This window comes from Petromyzon marinus, chromosome 70, assembly GCF_048934315.1.
Source record: "Petromyzon marinus isolate PM22_M1 ecotype Great Lakes invasive population chromosome 70, UKy_Petmar_22M1.pri1.0, whole genome shotgun sequence".
NCBI lineage: Eukaryota > Metazoa > Chordata > Hyperoartia > Petromyzontiformes > Petromyzontidae > Petromyzon > Petromyzon marinus.
The window spans coordinates 4,283,678-4,309,899 of record NC_133736.1 but is presented as its reverse complement, the minus strand read 5'-3'; the positions used below and the strand labels follow the sequence as shown (position 1 = coordinate 4,309,899).

Genomic DNA, 26,222 nt, shown 5'->3' with positions numbered 1-26,222 from the left:
CTGTGTGGTGAGTCTGTGGGTCTCTGTGTGGTGAGTCTGTGGGTCTCTGTGGGTCTCTGTGTGGTGAGTCTGTGGGTCTCTGTGTGACGAGTCTATGGGTCTCTGTGGGTTTCTGTGTGATGAGTCTGTGGGTCTCTGTGGGTCTCTGTGTGGTGAGTCTGTGGGTCTCTGTGTTACGAGTCTATGGGTCTCTATGTGATAAGTCTATGGGTCTTTGTGTGGTGAGTCTGTGGGTCTCTGTGGGTCTCTGTGTGTGAAATATAATAATAGGGTTTTTCCCCTTTTTTCTGGCAACAACACTGACACCTTTTTACAAGGATCCATGTTACTGCATTAACCACAATACCTGCAGTCAAAATGCAAACAAAAAACATACTATGATAATATATGATAATATATGCATTGTCCTTGAAGCTGATTGGTCCACACCAAGGGACGGCTTTCTTTTGAGCCTGGACCCAAAGCGTCATCTGGTCGAGCACCAATTGGGTCGAGGCTCAAAAGAAAGCCGTCCCTTGGTGCGGACCAATCAGTTTCAAGGACAATGCATCATCATATTACCACAGTGTGTTTTTTGTTTGCATTTTGACCGCAGCTATTGTGGTTAATGCGGTAACACGAATCCTCGTAAAAAGATTTCAGTTTTGTTGCCGGAAAAAAGGGGAAAAACCCCTATTATTATATTTTGGTACTGGCAAAGGAGGTCTAATGATGTCTCTGTGTGTGAGTCTATGATGAGTCTATGGGTCTCTGTGTGATGAGTCTATGGGTCTCTGTGTGATGAGTCTATGGGTCTCTGTGTGTGAGTCCATGGGTCTCTGTGTGATGAGTCTGTGGGTCTCTGTGTGATGAGTCTATGGGTCTCTGTGTGATGAGTCTATGGGTCTCTGTGTGATGAGTCCATGGGTCTCTGTGTGATGATTCTATGGGTCTCTGTGTGATGATTCTATGGGTCTCTGTGTGATGAGTCTATGGGTCTCTGTGTGATGAGTCTGTGGGTCTCTGTGTGATGAGTCTTTGGGTCTCTGTGTGATGAGTCTATGGGTCTCTGTGTGATGAGTCTTTGGGTCTCTGTGTGATGAGTCTTTGGGTCTCTGTGTGATGAGTCTGTGGGTCTCTGTGTGATGAGTCTTTGGGTCTCTGTGCAATGAGTGGCAAAGCAAAATGTAGTTTTAGTTTTAGTACGTGATGGCGTGTGATGGCGTGTGATGGTGTGTGATGGCGTGTGATGGTGCGTGTGATGGTGTGTGATGGTGCGTGTGATGGTGTTGTGTGTGATGGTGTGTGATGGTGTGTGTGTGTGATGGTGTGTGTGATGGTGTGTGATGGTGTGTGATAGTGTGTGATGGTGCGTGCGATGGTGTGTGTGATGGTGTGATGGTGTGTGATGGTGTGTGATGGGGTGGTGTGTGATGGTGTGTGATGGTTTGTGATGTGTGTGATGGTGTGTGATGGTGCGTGTGATGGTGCGTGTGATGGTGTGTGTGATGGTGTGTGATGTGTGTGATGGTGTGTGATGGTGTGTGATGGTGCGTGTGATGGTGCGTGTGATGGTGCGTGTGATGGTGCGTGTGATGGTCTGTGTGATGGTGTGTGATGGTGTGTGATGGTGTGATGGTGTGTGTGATGGTGTGTGTGATGGTGTGTGATGGTGCGTGTGATGGTGCGTGTGATGGTGTGTGTGATGGTGTGTGATGGTGCGTGATGGTGTGTGTGATGGTGTGTGATGGTGCGTGTGATGGTGTGTGTGATGGTGTGTGTGATGGTGTGTGATGGTGTGTGATGGTGTGTGATGGTGGTGATGGTGTGTGATGGTGTGTGTGATGGTGTGTGATGGTGCGTGTGATGGTGTGTGTGATGGTGTGTGTGATGGTGTGTGTGATGGTGTGTGATGGTGTGTGATGGTGTGTGTGATGGTGTGTGATGGTGTGTGATGGTGTATGATGGTGTGTGATGGTGTGTGATGGTGTGTGATGGTGTGTGATGGTGTGTGTGATGGTGTGTGATGGTGTGTGATGGTGTGTGATGGTGCGTGTGATGGTGTGTGATGGTGCGTGTGATGGTGTGTGATGGTGTGTGTGATGGTGTGTGATGGTGTGTGTGATGGTGTGTGATGGTGTGTGTGATGGTGTGTGTGATGGTGGTGATGGTGTGTGATGGTGTGTGATGGTGTGTGTGATGGTGTGTGTGATGGTGGTGATGGTGTGTGATGGTGTGTGATGGTGTGTGTGATGGTGTGTGTGATGGTGTGTGTGATGGTGGTGATGGTGTGTGATGGTGTGTGATGGTGTGTGTGATGGTGTGTGATGGTGGGTGCGATGGTGTGTGTGATGGTGTGTGATGGTGTGTGTGATGGTGTGTGTGATGGTGTGTGTGATGGTGTGTGATGGTGTGTGTGATGGTGTGTGTGATGGTGTGTGTGATGGTAGTGATGGTGTGTGTGATGGTAGTGATGGTGCGTGTGATGGTGTGTGATGGTGTGTGATGGTGTGTGATGGTGTGTGTGATGGTGTGTGATGGTGTGTGATGGTGTGTGTGATGGTGTGTATGATGGTGTGTGTGATGGTGTGTGATGGTGTATGATGGTGTGTGATGGTGTGTGATGGTGTGTGATGGTGTGTGATGGTAGTGATGGTGTGTGATGGTGTGTGTGATGGTAGTGATGGTGTGTGATGGTGTGTGTGATGGTGTGTGATGGTGTGTGTGATGGTAGTGATGGTGTGTGATGGTGTGTGTGATGGTGCGTGTAGGTGACATGTGGGGACGCTTTTGGACCAACCTCAACTCCCTCGCCACTCCGTTCCCCGACAAGCCGAGCGTCGACGTCACGCCTCAGATGGTCGCCAAAGTGAGGGGTCGCGTACCACCTGCCACTCGCTCTCTAGTGCACGTGGACTCCACACACTCCTCTCGCCGTCACGACGTCACTACGCCGTGATGACGTCACTACACCGTGACGACGTCACTACACCATGACGACGTCACTACACCGTGACGACGTCACGACGCTGTGACGACGTCGCTACACCGTGACGACGTCACTGCACCATGACAACGCCGTGACGACGTCACTACACCGTGACGACGTCACTACACCGTGACGACGTCACTACACCGTGACGACGTCACTACACCATGACGACGTCACTACACCGTGACGACGTCACTGCACCATGACGACGCCGTGACGACGTCACTACACCGTGACGACGTCACTACACCATGACGACGTCACTACACCGTGACGACGTCACTACACCGTGACGACGTCACTACACCGTGACGACGTCGCTACACCATGACGACACCGTGACGACATCACTACGCCGTGACGACGCCGTGACGACGCCGCTACACCGTGACGACGTCACTACAGCGTGACGACGTCACTACACCATGACGACGTCACTACACCATGACGACACCGTGACGACGCCCCTCCCCCCCCTGTTTTAATCCTCGGCCCAGGGCTGGCAGGTGAAGACGATGTTCGAGTCTGCGGACCACTTCTTCCAGTCGATCGGCCTCCAGCCGATGGGCGCCAGCTTCTGGAACCACTCGATGCTGGTGCGGCCAGAGGACGGCCGGGAGGTGGTGTGCCACCCCACCGCGTGGGACATGGGCAACGGCCAGGACTTCAGGTGCCCGCCACCACCCTCGGGGCCGGCCCGGTGGCTGGGGAGACGTTGACCACCTCGCCCGGTGTACGGGAGGTCGTGGGTTCCATCCCCGACTCATAATGATGCCCGTGATTTTTTCGAGATGTTAACTCCCTCGCCCGGTGTGCGGGAGGTCGTGGGTTCCATCCCCGACCCATAATGATGCCTGTGATTTTTTCGAGACGTTGACCACCTCACCCGGTGCGCGGGAGGTCGTGGGTTCCGTCCCCGACCCATAATGATGCCTGTGATTTGTCGAGATGTTAACTCCCTCGCCCGGTGCGCGGGAGGTCGTGGGTTCCATCCCCGACCCCATGGCGACGCCTGCGATTTGTCGAGATGTTGACAACCTCGCCCGGTGCGCGGGAGGTCGTGGGTTCAATCCCAACCCATAATGACGCCCGTATGTGTCGAGATGTTAACTCCCTCGCCCGGTGTGCGGGAGGTCGTGGGTTCCATCCCCGACCCCATGGCGACGCCTGCGATTTGGCGAGATGTTAACTCCCTCGCCCGGTGTGCGGGAGGTCGTGGGTTCCATCCCCGACCCCCTGGCGACGCCTGTGATTTGGCGAGATGTTAACTCCCTCACCTGGTGTGCGGGAGGTAGTATTTGGCTGCTGCTTTTTTATTTCCACACGATAAGCCGTCTTCGTCGCGCTCCCGTTTGCGGATGGCCAGAGTCGCTCCTGAAAAATAACCGTGCGGCTTCGTGGCGCCTTACCTGGTTAAAAGTAAAAAAAAGTTTTCGTGACTGCAAGGATTCATCTTCTTTGGTTCTTTCGGTAAAGTCACCACCACGTAGAATGAGAATAAAATAACGAAATGAAATAACACAATAAAAAATTCTCACGACGTTTCGGCCACGACACAAGTGGCCTTCATCAGGTGAAGGGACGAGACCGTCTCGATGAAGGCCATTTGCGTCGTGGCCCGAAACGTCGTGAGAATTTTATTGTGTTATTTTATTTTATTATTTTATTCTCGTAATAGGTTTTACCCCTTTTAACTGGCACAAAAAACTGACACCTTTATTCAAGGCATCATGTCTGCAATAACCACAACACAAGCCAGTCAGAATGCAAACAAAAAAGAAGACAACTCTGATAATAATATTGGCACTGTCCTTGAATTTGATTGGTCCACACCCGAGACGGCTTTTCTTAGAGCCCTTAAGTCTCCACTGGTGTTGGACCAGAAGACGCCAAAAGGCGTACAACTCAAAAACATCGCACTATCAGAGTTATTGAGGGCTCGGGGTGAGCATTTACATTATGAGACCTCCTTTGCCAGGAACAAGATATAGTAATAGGTTTTACCCCTTTTAACTGGCACAAAAAAAACTGACACCTTTATTCAAGGCATCATGTCAACCACAAGCAGTCGAAATGCAAACAAAAAGAGACAACTCCGAAGATAAAAATTTTTTTTATTTCATTCTCATTCCACGTGACTTTACCGAAAGAACCAAAAAAGAAAGAAAAACCCCCGACAAAAAATTTTTTTTTTTCGCGCGACTCGCTTTGCCTTAAACCCATCGCGACATCGTCACCCACCCACCCACCCACCCCGCTCCTCCTCCTCCTCCTCCTCCGTCGCGCAGGATCAAGATGTGCGGCAAGGTGAACATGGACGACTTCCTGACGGCGCACCACGAGATGGGCCACCTGCAGTACGACATGGAGTACGCGCCGCTGCCCTGGCTTCTACGGGACGGTGCCAACGAGGGCTTCCACGAGGCCGTGGGGGAGATCATGAGCCTCTCGGCAGCCACGCCCGCGCACCTGGGCAAGCTGGGGCTCCTACCGCCGGGGTTCACGGACGACGAAGGTGAGGGTGGACCTGGGGGGGACGCGGTGGTGGACGGGGGGGAGTGACACGCGGTGAGACAGACGGGGATGCGGGTGGAGTGTCGAACCGCCCGCTGGCACGAGGTGGTCACGGGGGCAGACCCAGCAGGTGCCCACGGGTCGACTGACCGAGATGACCGGCCGATGCACCACCACCTGTGCCCCCTTACTGTGCCAACCCGCTGCGCTTTAGCCACCCGGCGCTCCGCTCGTTGTTGTGAGCGTCGCTCCCCCGCCCTCCGTTGTTGTTGGAGGGGCGACTGCCTCCAACTGCCCGGTAGCGGCGTCCTTCACGAGCCTCCTCCTCCACAGAGGCCGATCTTGACACCGCCGGTACCGGTCATCGGCAAGTCCACTCAGCTCCACGTCCTCCCGTACCACATCACTCCCATCTATTCTCTAGCCCGTGCCGCGCCCGCTTAGCCCCCTCGATCCGGCCGAACAAAAGCTGTTTCGGCATGCGGTGGCTGGGCATGCGGGCTTACATGACCCAGCCAACGCAGCCTTGCCCGCCGGAGGAGCTCACCGATGGGACTTTGTCCAGAGACACACACAGTGAGACACACACAGTGAGACACACACAGTGAGACACACACAGTGAGACACACAGTGAGACACACACAGTGAGACACACACAGTGAGACACAGTGAGACACACACAGTGAGACACACACAGTGAGACACACACAGTGAGACACAGTGAGACACACACAGTGAGACACAGTGAGACACACACAGTGAGACACAGTGAGACACACACAGTGAGACACACACAGTGAGACACACACAGTGAGACACAGTGAGACACACACAGTGAGACACACACAGTGAGACACACACAGTGAGACACACAGTGAGACACACAGTGAGACACACACAGTGAGACACAGTGAGACACAGTGAGACACACACAGTGAGACACACACAGTGAGACACAGTGAGACACACACAGTGAGACACACACAGTGAGACACACGCCGTGAGACACACGGGTGGAGGGAGGGACGATGCTTCGTCTTCGGGGGGTGGGGGCTTAGCGGCCCCCCTCACTCGTCTCTCTTCGCCCCTCCGTCAGAAACCGACATGAACTTCCTGCTGAAGCAGGCCCTCACCATCGTGGCCACGCTGCCCTTCACGCTGTCGCTGGAGCAGTGGCGCTGGAAGGTCTTCTCCGGGGACATCCCTCGGAACGAGTGGATGAAGACCTGGTGGCAGATGAAGTGAGCCAGCCAGCCCTCCCTCTCTCCCTGTCCCCCTCCCTCCCTCCCCTCCCCTCCCTCCCTCCCTCCCTCTCCTCCCTCCCTCCCTCCCTCCCTCTCCTCCCCTCCCCTCCCCCCCTCCCCTCCTTCCCCCCCTCCCTCTCTCTCTCCCTCCCTCCCTCCCCTCCCGCCCTCCCTCCCTCCCCTCCCGCCCTCCCTCTCTCTCTCCCTGTCCACCTCCCTCCCTCCCCTCCCGCCCTCTCTCCCTCCTTCCCTCCCCTCCCGCCCTCCCTCTCTCCCTCCCCTCCCTCCCTCCCTCCCTCCCCTCCCCTCCTCCCTCCCTCCCTCCCTCTCTCGCTCCTTCCCCTCCCCTCAGTCCCCTCCCTCCCTCCCCTCACCTCCATCACGTGTGTGTGTCTGTGTGTGTCTGTGTGTGTGTCTGTGTTTGTGTGTATCTATGTCTGTGTGTGTATCTATGTCTGTGTTGTGTCTCTGTGTGTGTCTGTGTGTGTGTCTCTGTGTGTCTCTGTGTGTGTCTCTATGTCTGTGTGTATCTATGTCTGTGTTGTGTCTCTGTGTGTGTGTCTGTGTGTGTGTCTCTGTGTGTCTGTGTGTGTGTCTCTATGTCTGTGTGTGTATCTATGTCTGTGTGTATGTCTCTGTGTGTCTGTGTGTATGTCTCTGTGTGTCTGTGTGTATGTCTCTGTGTGTGTGTCTCTGTGTGTCTGTGTGTATGTGTGTCTCTGTGCGTCTCTGTGTGTGTGTGTGTCTCCATGTAGACGGGAGATGGTGGGAGTTGTGGAGCCCATCCTGCACAATGAGGACTACTGTGATCCAGCCGCTCTCTTTCACGTTGCCAATGACTACTCCTTCATACGGTGTGACCCCTTTCTCTCTCTGCCACCTAAACTTAAACTATCAACGCTTTTGTTTTACATTTCCACCAGGTGTAAGGACACCCAATTGAGCTGCTACGCAGTAGCTAAGCGATCGCGACCGTCGCAAAGTGGTGACTTATCGCCGCCACGTGGACGTTTATAGCAGCCCTAAGAGTCTAAGCGCATAGAGACGTTCGTGCTAAATGTGGAGATAAAAAATAAAAAAATTTTAAAAGGCCACGGAGAGAGAGAGGCACGCAAACTCCAAATAAACAGCAGCAGGCATCAGAGGCCGGATCAAACTTACGATTCTCCTATTATGAGACCTCCTTTGCCAGTAACAAGATATAGTAACAGGTTTAACCCTTTTAACTGGCTCAAAAAACTGACACCTTTATTCAAGGCATCATGTCTGCAATAACCACAACACAAGCAGTAAAAATGCAAGCAAAAAGACAACCTTTAGGCGTCTTCTGGTCCAACACCAGTGGAGACTAGGTTCTAAAGAAAGCCGTCTCGGATGTGGACCAATCACATTTACGATTCTCCTGTATACCAGGCGAGGTAGTCAACATCTCCTAGGCACCGTGATGATGATGATGATGACAGAGAGACACGCAAACTCCAAATACACAACAGCAGGCGTCAGGGGCCAGATCAAACTTACGATTCTCCTGTATACCAGGCGAGGTAGTCAACATCTCCTAGGCACAGTGATGATGATGATGAGAGAGAGACACACAAACTCCAAATACAAAGCAGCAGGCGTCAGGGGCCGGATCAAACTTACGATTCTCCTGTTTACCAGGCGAGGTAGTCAACATATCCTAGGCACCGTGATAATGATGATGAGAGACACGCAAACTCCAAATAAACAGCAGCAGGCATCAGGGGCCGGATCAAACTTACGATTCTCCTGTATACCAGGCGAGGTAGTTAACATCTCCTAGGCACTGTGATGATGATGAGAGAGAGAGACACACAAGCTCCAAATATACAGCAGCAGGCGTCGTCAGGGTCGGGAATCGAACTCGCGACCTCCTGTATACCAGGTGAAGTAGTTAACATCTCCTAGCCACCGTGATGATGAGAGAGAGAGAGAGAGACACGCAGGGTCGGGAATCGAACTCGCGACCTCCTGCACACCAGGGGAGGTAGTTAACATCTCCTAGCCACCGTGATGATGAAGAGAGAGAGAGAGAGACACGCAGGGTCGAGATTGAACCCGCGACCTCCCGCGTACCAGGCGAGGTAGTCAACATCGTCCACCTCTCTTCGCAGGTACTACACGAGGACCATTCTGCAGTTCCAGTTCCAGGTGGCTCTGTGCGCAGCGGCTGGTCACAAGGGTCCCGTCTACAAATGCGACATCAACGGCTCTAAAGAGGCCGGCGAGAAGCTCATGTGAGAGAGATACGGCGATGACAAGAGTGTGTGTGTGTCTGTGTTTGTGTGTGTTTCTGTGTGTTTGTGTGTGTGTCTGTGTGTGTGTCAGTGTGTGTGTGTGTGTTTCTGTGTGTTTGTGTGTGTGTCTGTGTGTGTGTCAGTGTGTGTGTGTGTGTGTCTGTGTCAGTGTGTGTCAGTGTGTGTCTGTGTGTGTGTGTGTCTGTGTGTGTGTCAGTGTGTACTGTGTGTGTGTCTGTGTGTGTCTGTGTGTGTCTGTGTGTCAGTGTGTGTGTGTGTCAGTGTGTACTGTGTGTCTGTGTGTGTCTGTGTGTGTGTGTCAGTGTGTGTGTGTTTGTGTCTGTGTGTGTGTCAGTGTGTGTGTGTTTGTGTCAGTGTGTGTGTGTGTGTCTGTGTGTCAGTGTGTGTCTGTGTGTGTGTGTTTGTGTGTTTGTGTGTGTGTGTTTGTGTGTGTGTGTCAGTGTGTGTGTGTGTGTCTGTGTGTGTGTCTGTGTGTGTGTCAGTGTGTGTGTGTGTCTGTGTGTGTCTGTGTGTCTGTGTGTGTGTGTGTGTGTCTGTGTGTGTGTGTGTCTGTGTGTGTGTGTGTCTGTGTGTCTGTGTCAGTGTGTGTGTGTGTGCCAGTGTGTGTGTGTATGTTTGTGTGTCAGTGTGTGTGTGTTTGTGTGTGTGTTTGTGTGTGTGTGTCTGTGTGTGTGTCTGTGTGTTTGTGTGTGTCAGTGTATGTGTGTTTGTGTCAGTGTGTGTGTGTCTGTGTGTGTGTGTCAGTGTGTGTCAGTGTGTGTCTGTGTCTGTGTGTGTGTCTGTGTGTGTGTGTCTGTGTGTGTGTGTCTGTGTGTGTCTGTGTGTGTGTGTGTGTCTGTGTGTGTCTGTGTGTGTCTGTGTGTGTGTGTCTGTGTGTGTGTGTCTGTGTGTGTGTGTGTCTGTGTGTGTGTCTGTGTGTGTCTGTGTGTGTCTATGTGTGTCTATGTGTGTGTGTGTCTGTGTGTCTGTGTGTGTATCTGTGTGTGTGTGTCTGTGTGTGTGTGTGTCTGTGTGTGTGTCTGTTTGTGCGTGACGTCGTGACGTTGTATTCGTGACGTCGTCGTCGTGATGTTGCGGACGTGACGTCGTAGTCGCGGCATCGTAGTCGTGACGTCATCGTTGTGACGTTGTAATCGTGACATTGTCGTCGCGACGTCGTCGTCGTCGCGACGTCGTCGTCGTCGTGACGTCGTGACGTAATCGTGACGTCGTAGTCGCGGCATCGTAGTCGTGACGTCATCGTTGTGACGTAATGGTGACGTCGTCGTCGCGACGTCGTCGTGACGTCGTGACGTCGTGACGTAATCGTGACGTCGTAGTCGCGGCATCGTAGTCGTGATGTCGTAATCGTGACGTCGTCGCGACATCGTCATTGTGACGTCATGGACGTGACGTCGTCGTGACGTTGTAGTTGCGACGTTGCAGACGTGACATCGTAGTCGCGACGTCGCAGTCGTGATGTTGTAGTTGCGACGTCGTCATGGCGTCCTAGTCGTGACGTAGTCGTCGCGATGTCGTGGTCGTGACGTCGTCGTGATGTCGTAGTCGCGACGTCGTCGTCGCGACGTCGTAGTTGTGACGTCGTAGTTGCGACGTCGTCGTCGCGACGTCGAAGTTGTGACGTCGTAGCCGTGACGTCGTCGTAGTTGTGACGTCGTGGTTGTGACGTCCTCACCGCCACACCGTTCCCGGCGGCGACAGCAACATGCTGAAGCTGGGCAAGTCGGAGGCGTGGACGAAGGCGCTGGAGCAGGTCGCCTCCACCACCGCCATGGACTCCACGGCCCTCATCGACTACTTCGAGCCCCTCTACCGCTGGCTGCAGGAGGACAACCACAGGCACGGGCAGACGGTGGGGTGGGACCCCGACTGGGCGCCCTGTGAGTACGGACCCCCCCCTCACCACCACGGACCCCCCACACGGACCCCCACGGACCCCCCCCCTCACCACGGACCCCCCCACCACGGACACCCCCACCACGGACACCCCCACTACAGACACCCCACTACAGACACCCCCACTACGGACACCCCCACTACAGACACCCCCACTACAGACACCCCCACTACAGACACCCCCACTACAGACACCCCCACTACAGACACCCCCACTACAGACACCCCCACCACAGACACCCCCACCACAGACACCCCCACTACAGACACCCCCACTACAGACACCCCCACTACAGACACCCCCACTACAGACACCCCCACTACAGACACCCCCACTACAGACACCCCCACTACAGACACCCCACTACAGACACCCCCACTACAGACACCCACACTGCAGACACCCCCACTACAGACACCCCCACTACAGACACCCCCACTACAGACACCCTACAGACACCCCCACTACAGACACCCCCACTACAGACACCCTACAGACACCCCCACTACAGACACCACCACTACAGACACCCCCACTACAGACACCCCCACTACGGACACCCCCACTACAGACACCCCCACTACAGACACCCCCACTACAGACACACTACAGACACCCCCACTACAGACACCCCCACTACAGACACCCCCACTACAGACACCCCCACTACAGACACCCCCACTACAGACACCCCCACTACAGACACCACCACTACAGACACCCCCACTACAGACACCCCCACTACAGACACCCCCACTACAGACACCCCCACTACAGACACCCCCACTACAGACACCCCCACTACAGACACCCCCACTACAGACACCCCCACTACAGACACCCCACTACAGACACCCCCACTACAGACACCCCCACAGACACCCCCACAGACACCCCCACTACAGACACCCCCACAGACACCCCCACTACAGACACCCCCACTACAGACACCCTACAGACACCCCCACTACAGACACCCCCACTACAGACACCCCCACTACAGACACCCCCACTACAGACACCCCACTACAGACACCCCCACTACAGACACCCCCACTACAGACACCCCCACTACAGACACCCCACTACAGACACCCCCACTACAGACACCCCACTACAGACACCCCCACTACAGACACCCCCACTACAGACACCCCCACTACGGACACCCCACAGACCCCCCCACTACAGACACCCCCACTACAGACACCCCCACTACAGACACCCTACAGACACCCCCACTACAGACACCCTCACTACAGACACCCCCACTACAGACACCCCCACTACAGACACCCCCACTACAGACACCCCCACTACAGACACCCCCACTACAGACACCCCTACTACAGACACCCCCACTACAGACACCCACACTACAGACACCCCCACTACAGACACCCCCACTACAGACACCCCCACAGACACCCCCACAGACACCCCCACTACAGACACCCCCACAGACACCCCCACTACAGACACCCTACAGACACCCCCACTACAGACACCCCACAGACACTCCCACTACAGACACCCCCACTACAGACACCCCCACTACAGACACCCCCACTACAGACACCCCCACTACAGACACCCCCACTACAGACACCCCCACTACAGACACCCCCACTACAGACACCCCCACTACGGACACCCCCACTACAGACACCCCCACTACAGACACACCCACTACAGACACCCCACTACGGACACCCCCACTACAGACACCCCCCACTACAGACACCCCCACGAACCCCCCCACGGACCCCCCACGGACCCCCCCATGTATAGTAGTGTAGTGTATAGTGTAGTATATAGTAGTGTATAGTAGTGTAGTGTATAGTAGTGTAGGGTATAGTAGTATAGTGTATAGTAGTGTAGTGTATAGTGTAGTGTAGTATATAGTAGTGTATAGTAGTGTAGTGTATAGTAGTGTAGTGTATAGTGTAGTGTGTAGTGTATAGTGTAGTGTATAGTGTAGTGTATAGTAGTGTAGTGAATAGTAGTGTATAGTGTAGATAGTATTGTTGTGTATAGTGTAGTGTATAGTAGTGTAGTGTATAGTAGTGTAGTATATAATAGTGTAGTGTATAGTGTAGTGTGTAGTGTATAGTAGTGTAGTATAATTTAGATTTGTATTTCTTGGGGGGGTGGGGGGGGTGGTGTGGGGGAGTGGGGGTGGACCCCCACTCCCCCAGACCCCCAGACCCCCTGGACGATTTGGTCCCAATGTTGACTCCGTGACTACTGCCTTGGTGTGGGGGATCTCTGTGATTTGTGATTTGCCCGCCCCTTTACTGCTGCTAGACATGAACGAGGCCATGAAAGTGAGGATCAGCCTGAAGGCGGAGATGGGGGACGATGCCGTGAGTGGACGCACGCACAGACAAAGGTCCCCCGGGTAGCCTCCATCAGACTGTGGGGGCAAGTGGCTGTGAGTAGCGAGCAGCAGCTATAGACACAGACAAAGGTCCCCCGGGTAGCCTCTAACAGACTGTGGTGGCAAGTGGCTGTGAGTTGCGAGCAGCACCTATAGACACACAGACAAAGGTCCCCCGTGTAGCCTCTAGCAGGCTGTAGGGGCAAGTGGCTGTGAGTAGCAGCAGCACCTATAGACACACAGACAAAGGTCCCCCGTGTAGCCTCTAACAGGGCTGTAGGGGCAAGTGCTGTTAGCGAGTAGCAGCAGCACCTATAGACACACAGACAAAGGTCCCCCGTGTATCCTCAACAGACTGTAGGGGTAAGTGGCTGTGAGTAGCGAGCAGCACCTATAGACGGAAAGATCTCTCAGTGTTTCAGTGTCTCCGTGTCCCCGTGTCTTATTGTCCCCGTGTCTATGTGACCCCAAGTCTCTGTCTCAGTGTCTCCGTGTCTCTGTGTCTCATTGTCCCCGTGTCTCTGTGACCCCGAGTCTCTGTCTCAGTGTCTCCGTGTAACTGTCTCAGTGTCTCCGTGTCTCTGGCCCAGTGTCTCCGCGTCTCTGTCTCAGTGTCTCCGAGTCTCTGTCCCGGTGTCTCCGTGTCTCTGTCTCAGTGTCTCCGTGTCTTTGTCTCAGTGTCTCCGTGTCTCCGAGTCTCATCATCCCCGTGTCTCTGTGACCGCGAGTCTCTGTCCCAGTGTCTCTGTGTCTCTGTCTCAGTGTCCCAGTGTCCCCGTGTCTCTGTCTCAGTGTCTCCGAGTCTCTGTCTCAGTGTCTCCGTGTCTCTGTCTCAGTGTCTCCGTGTCTCAGTGTCCCAGTGTCTCCGTGTCTCTGTCCCAGTGTCTCCGAGTCTCTGTCTCAGTGTCTCTGTCCCAGTGTCTCCGAGTCTCTGTTTCCGAGTCTCTGTCCCAGTGTCTCTGTGTCTCTGTCTCAGTGTCCCCGTGTCTCTGTCCCAGTGTCTCCGTGTCTCTGTCCCAGTGTCTCCGAGTCTCTGTCCCAGTGTCTCCGTGTCTCTGTCTCAGTGTCTCTGTCTCAGTGTCTCCGTGTCTCTGTCTCAGTGTCTCTGTGTCTCTGTCCCAGTGTCTCCGTGTCTCTGTCTCAGTGTCTCCGTGTCTCTGTATCAGTGTCTCCGTGTCTCTGTCTCAGTGTCTCCGAGTCTCTGTCCCAGTGTCTCCGTGTCTCTGTCTCAGTGTCTCCGTGTCTCATTGTCCCCGTGTCTATGTGACCCCAAGTCTCTGTCTCAGTGTCTCAGTGTCTCCGTGTCTCCGTGTCTCATTGTCCCCGTGTCTCTGTGACCCCGAGTCTCTGTCTCAGTGTCTCCGTGTCTCTGTGACCCCAAGTCTCTGTCTCAGTGTCTCCGAGTCTCTGTCCCCGTGTCTCTGTCCCAGTGTCTCCGTGTCTCTGTCTCAGTGTCTCCGTGTCTCTGTCTCAGTGTCTCCGAGTCTCTGTCTCAGTGTCTCCATGTCTCTGTCCCAGTGTCTCCGTGTCTCTGTCTCAGTGTCTCCGAGTCTCTGTCCCAGCGTCTCTGTGTCTCTGTCTCATTGTCTCCGCGTCTCTGTCCCAGTGTCTCTGTCTCAGTGTCTCCATGTCTTTGTCTCAGTGTCTCCGTGTCTCCGTGTCTCATCATCCCCGTGTCTCTGTGACCGCGAGTCTCTGTCCCAGTGTCTCCGTGTCTCTGTCCCAGTGTCTCCGTGTCTCTGTCTCAGTGTCTCTGAGTCTCTGTCCCAGTGTCTCCGTGTCTCTGTCCCAGTGTCTCCGTGTCTCTGTCCCAGTGTCTCCGTGTCTCTGTCCCAGTGTCTCCGTGTCTCTGTCTCAGTGTCTCCGTGTCTCTGTCTCAGTGTCTCCGTGTCTCTGTCCCAGTGTCTCCGTGTCTCTGTCCCAGTGTCTCCGTGTCTCTGTCTCAGTGTCTCCGAGTCTCTGTCTCAGTGTCTCCGTGTCTCTGTCTCAGTGTCTCCGTGTCTCTGTCTCAGTGTCTCTGTCTCAGTGTCTCCGTGTCTCTGTCTCAGTGTCTCTGTCTCAGTGTCTCTGAGTCTTTGTCTCAGTGTCTCCGTGTCTCATCATCCCCGTGTCTCTGTGACCGCGAGTCTCTGTCCCAGTGTCTCCGTGTCTCTGTCCCAGTGTCTCCGTGTCTCTGTCTCAGTGTCTCCGTGTCGCTGTCTCAGTCACTCCGTGTCTTTGTCGCAGTGTCTCCGAGTCTCTGTCTCAGTGTCTCCGAGTCTCTGTCCCAGTGTCTCCGTGTTTCTATCCCAGTGTCTCTGTGTCTCTGTCTCACCGTCTCCGTGTCTCTGTGACCCCGAGTCTCTGTCTCAGTGTCTCCGTGTCTCCGTGTCTCATCGTCCCCGTGTCTCTGTGACCCCGAGTCTCTGTGTCTCCGTGTCTCATCATCCCCGTGTCTCTGTGACCCCGAGTCTCTGTGTCTCCGTGTCTCATCATCCCCGTGTCTCTGTGACCCCGAGTCTCTGTGTCTCCGTGTCTCATCATCCCCGTGTCTCTGTGACCCCGAGTCTCTGTGTCTCCGTGTCTCATCATCCCCGTGTCTCATCGTCCCCGTGTCTCTGTGACCCCGAGTCTCCGTGTCTCCGTGTCTCATCATCCCCGTGTCTCATCATCCCCGTGTCTCTGTGACCCCGAGTCTCTGTGTCTCCGTGTCTCATCATCCCCGTGTCTCTGTGACCCCGAGTCTCTGTGTCTCCGTGTCTCATCGTCCCCGTGTCTCATCGTCCCCGTGTCTCGGTGTCTCCGCGTCGTCCGCCACCCCCCGGCGTCGTCCCCCCGGTGTCCCCCGCGCGTTGTCCCCACGTTGTCTCCACGTTGTCCCCCGCGCGATGTCTCCGTGTGCGTGCAGTACGAGTGGAACGAGGTTGAGCTCTATCTCTTCCGCTCCGTCACGGCCTACGCCATGCGCAAGTACAGCCGGGGCCTCGGGGAGGAGGTGCAGTACGAGTGAGTCGTGAAGCACGCTCACAACCACGTGACCCACGTGAACCACGTGACCCACATTCACAACCACGTGAACCACGTGAACCACATTCACAACCACGTGACCCACATTCACAACCACGTGAACCACGTGAAGCACATTCACAACCACGTGACCCACGTGACCCACACTCACAACCACGTGAACCACGTGAACCAAACTCACAACCACGTGACCCACATTCACAACCACGTGAAGCACATTCACAACTATGTGAACCACGTGACCCACATTCACAACCATGTGAACCACGTGACCCACATTCACAACCACGTGAACCACGTGAACCACTCCCACAACCACGTGACCCACACTCACAACCACGTGAACCACGTGAACCACGTGAACCACATTCACAACCACGTGACCCACATTCACAACCACGTGAACCACACTCACAACCACGTGAACCACACTCACAGACAGACACCACGAGTCTCCTTGTCTTTGTCTCTGTGTCTTTGTCTCTGTGTCTTTGTCTCCGTGTCTCTGTCTCCGTGTCTGTGTCTCTGTGTCTCTGTCTCTGTGTCTTTGTCTCCGTGTCGCCAGCGTGGACAACGTCGTTGTCTTCAGAGAGACACCGAGAGTCACTCTGTGTCTCTGTCTCTTTGTTTTTGTCTCCGTGTCCCTAGCGTGGACAACATCGTTGTCTTCAGAGAGACACCGCCAGTCATTGTCTCTGTGTCTCTGTCTCTGTGTCTCTGTCTCTGTGTCGCTAGCGTGGACAACATCGTTGTCTTCAGAGAGACACCGAGAGTCACTGTGTCTCTGTGTCTCTGTCTCTGTGTCTCTTTGTCTTTGTCCCTGTGTCTCTGTCTCCGTGTCCCTAGCGTGGACAACATCGTTGTCTTCAGAGAGACACCGCCAGTCACTGTGTCTCTGAGTCTCTGTCTCTGTGTCTCTGTCTCTGTGTCCCCAGCGTGGACAACATCGTTGTCTTTAGAGAGACACCGCCAGTCACTGTGTCTCCGTGTCTCTGTCTCTGTGTCTCTGTTTCTGTGTCCCCAGCGTGGACAACATCGTTGTCTTCAGAGAGACACCGCCAGTCACTGTCTCTGTGTCTGTCTCTTTGTCTTTGTCCCTGTGTCTCTGTCTCTGTGTCTTTGTCTCTGTGTCTGTCTCTGAGTCACTGTCTCTGTGTCTCTGTCTCTGTGTCTCTGTCTCCGTGTCCCCAGCGTGGACAACATCGTTGTCTTCAGAGAGACACCGCCAGTCACTGTGTCTCTGAGTCTCTGTCTCTGTGTCTCTGTCTCTGTGTCCCCAGCGCGGACAACATCGTTGTCTTCAGAGAGACACCGCGAGTCACTGTGTCTCTGTCTCTGTGTCTCTGTGTCCCTAGCGTGGACAACATCGTTGTCTTCAGAGAGACACCGCCAGTCACTGTGTCTCCGTGTCTCTGTCTCTGTGTCTCTGTGTCCCCAGCGTGGACAACATCGTTGTCTTCAGAGAGACACCGAGAGTCTCCTTCTACTTCCTGGTCCGGCACCCGGGCGACGCGTCCACCGTGGTGCCTCTAGCAGACGTCCAAGCCGCTGTCAGGTGAGCAGAGACCCACAGGCTCACACACAGAGACCCACAGGCTCACACACAGAGACCCACAGGCTCACACACAGAGACCCATAGACTCACACATAGAGACCCATAGAATCACACATAGAGACCCACAGGCTCACACACAGAGACCCATAGACTCACACATAGAGACCCATAGAATCACACATAGAGACCCACAGGCTCACACATAGAGACCCACAGACTCACACACAGAGACCCATAGACTCACACATAGAGACCCATAGACTCACACATAGAGACCCACAGGCTCACACATAGAGACCCACAGACTCATCACACAGAGACCCATAGACTCATCACACAGAGACCCACAGACTCATCACACAAAGACCCACAGACTCACACATAGAGACCCACAGACTCATCACACACAGAGACCCACAGGCTCACACACAGAGACCCATAGACTCACACATAGAGACCCATAGACTCACACACAGAGACCCACAGGCTCACACACAGAGACCCATAGACTCACACATAGAGACCCATAGACTCACACACAGAGACCCACAGACTCATCACACAGAGACCCATAGACTCACACACAGAGACCCACAGACTCACACATAGAGACCCACAGGCTCACACACAGAGACCCACAGACTCATCACACACAGAGACCCATAGACTCACACATAGAGACCCACAGACTCACACATAGAGACCGACAGGCTCACACACAGAGACCCACAGACTCACACACAGAGACCCATAGACTCACACATAGAGACCCACAGACTCATCACACACAGAGACCCATAGACTCACACACAGAGACCCATAGACTCACACATAGAGACCGATAGACTCACACATAGAGACCCACAGACTCACACATAGAGACCCACAGACTCACACACAGAGACCCATAGACTCACACACAGAGACCTATAGACTCACACACAGAGACCCACAGACTCATCACACATAGAGACCCACAGACTCATCACACATAGAGACCCACAGACTCATCACACATAGAGACCCACAGACTCATCACACACAGAGACCCATAGACTCACACATAGAGACCCATAGACTCACACACAGAGACCCATAGACTCATCACACAGAGACCCATAGATTCACACATAGAGACCCACAGACTCATCACACAGAGACCCATAGACTCATCACACAGAGACCCACAGACTCACACACAGAGACCCACAGACTCACACACAGAGACCCATAGACTCACCACACAGAGACCCACAGACTCATCACACAGAGACCCACAGACTCATCACACAGAGACCCACAGACTCACACACAGAGACCCATAGACTCACCACACAGAGACCCACAGACTCATCACACAGAGACCCACAGACTCACATATAGAGACCCATAGACTCATCACACAGAGACCCACAGACTCACACACAGAGACCCATAGACTCATCACACAGAGACCCATAGACTCACACATAGAGACCCACAGACTCATCACACAGAGACCCATAGACTCATCACACAGAGACCCATAGACTCACATATAGAGACCCATAGACTCATCACACAGAGACCCACAGACTCACACATAGAGACCCACAGACTCATCACACACAGAGACCCATAGACTCACATATAGAGACCCATAGACTCATCACACAGAGACCCATAGACTCACACAGAGACCCATAGACTCACACATAGAGACCCATAGACTCACACATAGAGACCCACAGACTCACACATAGAGACCCACAGACTCACACACAGAGACCCATAGACTCACACACAGAGACCCATAGACTCATCACATATAGAGACCCATAGACTCATCACACAGAGACCCATAGACTCACATACAGAGACCCATAGACTCACACACAGAGAACCCACAGACTCACACACAGAGACCCATAGACTCATCACACAGAGACCCATAGACTCATCACACAGAGACCCACAGACTCATCACACAGAGACCCATAGACTCATCACACAGAGACCCATAGACTCACACAGAGACCCATAGACTCATCACACAGAGACCCACAGACTCACACACAGAGACCCACAGACTCATCACACAGAGACCCACAGACTCATCACACAGAGACCTACAGACTCACACACAGAGACCCACAGACTCACACACAGAGACCCACAGACTCACACACAGAGACCCACAGACTCACACACAGAGACCCACAGACTCACACACAGAGACCCATAGACTCACACACAGAGACCCACAGACTCACACACAGAGACCCATAGACTCACACACAGAGACCCACAGACTCACACATAGAGACCCACAGACTCACACATAGAGACCCACAGATTCACACATAGCGACCCACAGACTCACACATAGAGACCCATAGACTCATCACACAGAGACCCATAGACTCACACATAGAGACCAATAGACTCACACACAGAGACCCACAGACTCACACACAGAGACCCATAGACTCACACACAGAGACCATAGATTCACCACACAGAGACCCACAGACTCATCACACAGAGACCCATAGACTCATCACACAGAGACCCGTAGACTCATCACACAGAGACCCACAGACTCATCACACAGAGACCCATAGACTCATCACACAGAGACCCATAGACTCATCACACAGAGAACCACAGACTCATCACACAGAGACCCATAGACTCATCACACAGAGACCCATAGACTCATCACACAGAGACCCACAGACTCATCACACAGAGACCCATAGACTCATCATACAGAGACCCACAGACTCACACACAGAGACCCATAGACTCACACATAGAGACCCATAGACTCACACATAGAGACCCATAGACTCATCACACAGAGACCCACAGACTCACACATAGAGACCCATAGACTCACACACAGAGACCCACAGACTCACACACAGAGACCCACAGACTCATCACACACAGAGACCCATAGACTCACACACAGAGACCCACAGACTCACACACAGAGACCCATAGACTCACACACAGAGACCCACAGACTCACACACAGAGACCCACAGACTCACACATAGAGACCCATCGACTCACACACAGAGACCCACAGACTCACACACAGAGACCCATAGACTCATCACACAGAGACCCATAGACTCACACATAGAGACCCACAGACTCATCACACAGAGACCCATAGACTCATCACACAGAGACCCATAGACTCACATATAGAGACCCATAGACTCATCACACAGAGACCCACAGACTCACACATAGAGACCCACAGACTCATCACACACAGAGACCCATAGACTCACATATAGAGACCCATAAACTCATCACACAGAGACCCATAGACTCACACAGAGACCCATAGACTCACACATAGAGACCCATAGACTCACACATAGAGACCCACAGACTCACACATAGAGACCCACAGACTCACACACAGAGACCCATAGACTCACACACAGAGACCCATAGACTCATCACATATAGAGACCCATAGACTCATCACACAGAGACCCATAGACTCACATACAGAGACCCATAGACTCACACACAGAGAACCCACAGACTCACACACAGAGACCCATAGACTCATCACACAGAGACCCATAGACTCATCACACAGAGACCCACAGACTCATCACACAGAGACCCATAGACTCATCACACAGAGACCCATAGACTCACACAGAGACCCATAGACTCATCACACAGAGACCCACAGACTCACACACAGAGACCCACAGACTCATCACACAGAGACCCACAGACTCATCACACAGAGACCTACAGACTCACACACAGAGACCCACAGACTCACACACAGAGACCCACAGACTCACACACAGAGACCCACAGACTCACACACAGAGACCCACAGACTCACACACAGAGACCCATAGACTCACACACAGAGACCCACAGACTCACACACAGAGACCCATAGACTCACACACAGAGACCCACAGACTCACACATAGAGACCCACAGACTCACACATAGAGACCCACAGATTCACACATAGCGACCCACAGACTCACACATAGAGACCCATAGACTCATCACACAGAGACCCATAGACTCACACATAGAGACCAATAGACTCACACACAGAGACCCACAGACTCACACACAGAGACCCATAGACTCACACACAGAGACCATAGATTCACCACACAGAGACCCACAGACTCATCACACAGAGACCCATAGACTCATCACACAGAGACCCGTAGACTCATCACACAGAGACCCACAGACTCATCACACAGAGACCCATAGACTCATCACACAGAGACCCATAGACTCATCACACAGAGAACCACAGACTCATCACACAGAGACCCATAGACTCATCACACAGAGACCCATAGACTCATCACACAGAGACCCACAGACTCATCACACAGAGACCCATAGACTCATCATACAGAGACCCACAGACTCACACACAGAGACCCATAGACTCACACATAGAGACCCATATACTCACACATAGAGACCCATAGACTCATCACACAGAGACCCACAGACTCACACATAGAGACCCATAGACTCACACACAGAGACCCACAGACTCACACACAGAGACCCACAGACTCATCACACACAGAGACCCATAGACTCACACACAGAGACCCACAGACTCACACACAGAGACCCATAGACTCACACACAGAGACCCACAGACTCACACACAGAGACCCACAGACTCACACACAGAGACCCATAGACTCACACACAGAGACCATAGATTCACCACACAGAGACCCACAGACTCATCACACAGAGACCCATAGACTCATCACACAGAGACCCGTAGACTCATCACACAGAGACCCACAGACTCATCACACAGAGACCCATAGACTCATCACACAGAGACCCATAGACTCATCACACAGAGAACCACAGACTCATCACACAGAGACCCATAGACTCATCACACAGAGACCCATAGACTCATCACACAGAGACCCACAGACTCATCACACAGAGACCCATAGACTCATCATACAGAGACCCACAGACTCACACACAGAGACCCATAGACTCACACATAGAGACCCATATACTCACACATAGAGACCCATAGACTCATCACACAGAGACCCACAGACTCACACATAGAGACCCATAGACTCACACACAGAGACCCACAGACTCACACACAGAGACCCACAGACTCATCACACACAGAGACCCATAGACTCACACACAGAGACCCACAGACTCACACACAGAGACCCATAGACTCACACACAGAGACCCACAGACTCACACACAGAGACCCACAGACTCACACATAGAGACCCATCGACTCACACACAGAGACCCATAGACTCATCACACAGAGACCCATAGACTCACACATAGAGACCCACAGACTCACACATAGAGACCCACAGACTCACACACAGAGACCCATAGACTCACACACAGAGACCATAGACTCACACACGGAGACCCACAGACTCACACACAGAGACCCATAGACTCATCACACAGAGACCCATAGACTCACACAGAGACCCATAGACTCATCACACAGAGACCCACAGACTCACACACAGAGACCCACAGACTCATCACACAGAGACCTACAGACTCACACACAGAGACCCACAGACTCACACACAGAGACCCACAGACTCACACACAGAGACCCATAGACTCACACACAGAGACCCAACTCACACACGACTCACACACAGAGACCCATAGACTCACACACAGAGACCCACAGACTCACACATAGAGACCCACAGACTCACACATAGAGACCCACAGACTCACACATAGAGACCCACAGATTCACACATAGCGACCCACAGACTCACACATAGAGACCCATAGACTCATCACACAGAGACCCATAGACTCACACATAGAGACCAATAGACTCACACACAGAGACCCACAGACTCACACACAGAGACCCATAGACTCACACACAGAGACCATAGATTCACCACACAGAGACCCACAGACTCATCACACAGAGACCCACAGACTCATCACACAGAGACCCGTAGACTCATCACACAGAGACCCACAGACTCATCACACAGAGACCCATAGACTCATCACACAGAGACCCATAGACTCATCACACAGAGAACCACAGACTCATCACACAGAGACCCATAGACTCATCACACAGAGACCCATAGACTCATCACACAGAGACCCACAGACTCATCACACAGAGACCCACAGACTCATCACACAGAGACCACAGACTCATCACACAGAGACCCACAGACTCATCACACAGAGACCCACAGACTCATCACACAGAGACCCACAGACTCACACACAGAGACCCATAGACTCATCACACAGAGACCCATAGACTCATCACACAGAGACCCACAGACTCATCACACAGAGACCCATAGACTCATCACACAGAGACCCATAGACTCACACAGAGACCCATAGACTCATCACACAGAGACCCACAGACTCACACACAGAGACCCACAGATTCATCACACAGAGACCCACAGACTCATCACACAGAGACCTACAGACTCACACACAGAGACTCACAGACTCACACACAGAGACCCACAGACTCACACACAGAGACCCATAGACTCACACACAGAGACCCACAGACTCACACACAGAGACCCATAGACTCACACACAGAGACCCACAGACTCACACATAGAGACCCACAGACTCACACATAGAGACCCACAGATTCACACATAGCGACCCACAGACTCACACATAGAGACCCATAGACTCATCACACAGAGACCATAGACTCACACATAGAGACCAATAGACTCACACACAGAGACCCACAGACTCACACACAGAGACCCATAGACTCACACACAGAGACCATAGACTCACCACACAGAGACCCACAGACTCATCACACAGAGACCCATAGACTCATCACACAGAGACCCGTAGACTCATCACACAGAGACCCACAGACTCATCACACAGAGACCCATAGACTCATCACACAGAGACCCATAGACTATCACACAGAGAACCACAGACTCATCACACAGAGACCCATAGACTCATCACACAGAGACCCATAGACTCATCACACAGAGACCCACAGACTCATCACACAGAGACCCACAGACTCATCACACAGAGACCCACAGACTCATCACACAGAGACCCACAGATTCATCACACAGAGACCCACAGACTCATCACACAGAGACCCACAGATTCATCACACAGAGACCCACAGATTCATCACACAGAGACCCACAGACTGACCACAGAGAGAGCCACATTCGGGTGTTGTTCATAAGTGGGGGTCTAAATCGATGACTGAAATCTTGATTTGAAGCTTTCGTGACTGCAGGAATCCATACTCGTTGGTATCTTGCGTAAAGCCATCACGTGGGTAGAAATAAAACGAACTCAAACAAATCACGACGTTTCGATCGGAACACGAGCGACCTCCATCAGGCGGAGAGGGCTGCCGTGGCAAGAGGCTATATAGGTAAAGAAAGGGGGAGGAGCTAGGGCGGGGAGAGGGGGGCGTGGGGTAGGGGGAGGGGCTGCGTGAGCGCTAGGGGAGGGGGAAGTGGGCGGGGCTAGAAGTGGGAAGCTGAGTGTGGACACGGGGGGGAGGGGCGGGGTGTGGGGTAGGGGGAGGGGCTGCGTGAGCGCTAGGGGAGGGGGGAAGTGGGCGGGGCTAGAAGTGTGAAGCTGAGTGTGGACACGGGGGGGAGGGGGGCGGGGTGTAGGGTAGGGGGAGGGGCTGCGTGAGCGCTGGAGGGGGGGGGGGAAGTGGGCGGGGCTAGAAGTGGGAAGCTGAGTGTGGACACGCGGGGAGGGGGGCGGGGTTTGGGGTAGGGGGAGGGGCTGCGGTAGCGCTGGGGGGTGGAAGTGGGCGGGGCTAGAAGTGGGAAGCTGAGTGTGGACACGGGGGGAGGGGGAGCGGGGTGTGGGGTAGGGGGAGGGGCTGCGGTAGCGCTGGGGGGGTGGAAGGGGGCGGGGCTAGAAGTGGGAAGCTGAGTGTGGACACGGGGGCAGGGGACAGAAAAGAAGGTGCTAGTCGACCGGCGGGCAGGATGGAAACAACCACAAGCATATTCTTGGTTCTTTCGGTAAAGTCACCACCACGTCGAAGGGGAAACAATGAAGTAATAAAAATATAAAACAATAAAATTCTCACGACGTTTCGACTGCAACACAAGAAGCAATCATCATCAGGTGTGAAAAACCACAGCAAGAAAATTTGAAAAAAGTGGCGTTTTTTTATTTTAACTTTAGCACCACGGAGAGCGATTTGGCAGTTTATTCAGATGGACGAGTCCATCTATGTCCGGAAAAGAGGAGGGGGGAGACGAAAATAATGGATGCCGTCTGAAAGCCACCGTAAGCGTGAACAATCAATTAAGA

The 26,222-nt window shown here is 53.4% G+C and overlaps 1 protein-coding gene across 1 annotated transcript in view; it reads left to right on the top strand.

The window, feature by feature from the left end:
• The window catches only part of LOC142906763 (angiotensin-converting enzyme 2-like), a 45,209-nt gene extending 27,293 nt beyond the window's left edge, over nt 1-17,916 (top strand). The window contains exons 7-16 of the mRNA XM_076055209.1: nt 2,751-2,848; nt 3,469-3,641; nt 5,260-5,486; nt 6,582-6,726; nt 7,485-7,583; nt 8,865-8,987; nt 10,710-10,888; nt 13,213-13,271; nt 16,173-16,270; nt 17,730-17,916. Of these exons, the coding sequence (XP_075911324.1) occupies nt 2,751-2,848; nt 3,469-3,641; nt 5,260-5,486; nt 6,582-6,726; nt 7,485-7,583; nt 8,865-8,987; nt 10,710-10,888; nt 13,213-13,271; nt 16,173-16,270; nt 17,730-17,850 (1,322 nt within the window). The 3' untranslated portion in view covers nt 17,851-17,916. The remainder of the gene's footprint in view (nt 1-2,750; nt 2,849-3,468; nt 3,642-5,259; nt 5,487-6,581; nt 6,727-7,484; nt 7,584-8,864; nt 8,988-10,709; nt 10,889-13,212; nt 13,272-16,172; nt 16,271-17,729) is intronic.
• The last annotated feature ends 8,306 nt before the right edge of the window (nt 17,917-26,222 follow it).